Below are 1,098 nucleotides of genomic sequence, written 5' to 3'. Positions count from 1 at the left end.
CATGCTAGCTAACACCACCCATGCTAGCTAACACCACCCATGCTAGCTAACACCACCCATGCTCGATAACACCACCTATGCTAGCTAGCACCCGGATGCCAGCTAACATCTCCCGGCTAGCACCTCATGCTAGCTAACACCTCTAATGCTAGCTAACATCACCAATACTAGCTAACATCCATGCTAGCTAATTTCCATGCTAGATAACACCACCCATACTAACTAACATCTCCCTTGCTAGCCAACACCTCATGATAGCTAAAATCACCCATGCCAGCTATTACCCCCCCCCCCCCCATGTAATAGGAGCTAAAGGTTATAAAGTAGAGTAAGTCGATCGGATTTCACGGCATCGAGTTGTTCGCTGCATCGTTTCCTTCCGCTGTTCTGTTCGCAGAGTTTGTTCTGAGCGACGCTCTGAAGCAGGACGTCGACGGGGCGCGCGCGAGGTTCCACAACTTCGTGAACACGCTCGGCATTCACCTCTACGAGTTTCCGAACATCAACAAGGCTTACGTGAAGAAGCACAAGCTGAGTCCCGACTCTCTGATGCAGTTGGCAATACAGGTGACAATCATACACACGCGAGTGACAAGTCTCGCTGAGGTTGAGTCTTCATAGTCCAATGCCTCCTAGCGCAGTACTCCTAATTCAAAGATTTGCTACGTACAGCACGAGCTAGGCACTGACACTCTGGTGCAGTTAGCGACACAGGTGACGAAACGGTCGCATATACGTGTGTAGATTGTGTGTATATACGTGCGCATACGTTCGTATACGTGCGCATACGTGCGTGTACGTGCGCGTACGTGCGTATACGTGCGCGTACGTGCGCATACGTTCGTATACGTGCGCGTACGCGCGCGTACGTGCGTATACGTGCGCATACGTGCGCATACGTGCGCATACGTGCGTATACGTGCGCATACGTGCGTATACGTGCGCATACGTGCGCATACGTGCGTATACGTGCTATATACGTGCGCGTACGTGCGTATACGTGCGCATACGTGCTATATACGTGCGCATACGTGCTATATACGTGCGCATACGTGCTATATACGTGCGCATACGTGCTATATACGTGCGCATACGTGC

General features: G+C 51.5%; 1 protein-coding gene across 1 annotated transcript in view; it reads left to right on the top strand.

The window, feature by feature from the left end:
* The window catches only part of LOC106811672 (carnitine O-palmitoyltransferase 2, mitochondrial-like), a 30,846-nt gene that overhangs the window by 14,101 nt on the left and 15,647 nt on the right, over window positions 1–1,098 (top strand). Inside the window, 1 exon segment of the mRNA XM_014815373.1 lies at window positions 398–567. Within this exon segment, the coding sequence (XP_014670859.1) occupies window positions 398–567 (170 nt within the window).

This window comes from Priapulus caudatus, unplaced genomic scaffold, assembly GCF_000485595.1.
Source record: "Priapulus caudatus unplaced genomic scaffold, Priapulus_caudatus-5.0.1 Scaffold562, whole genome shotgun sequence".
Classification (NCBI taxonomy): domain Eukaryota; kingdom Metazoa; phylum Priapulida; class Priapulimorpha; order Priapulimorphida; family Priapulidae; genus Priapulus; species Priapulus caudatus.
This window is presented reverse-complemented; position numbering and strand designations above follow the sequence as displayed.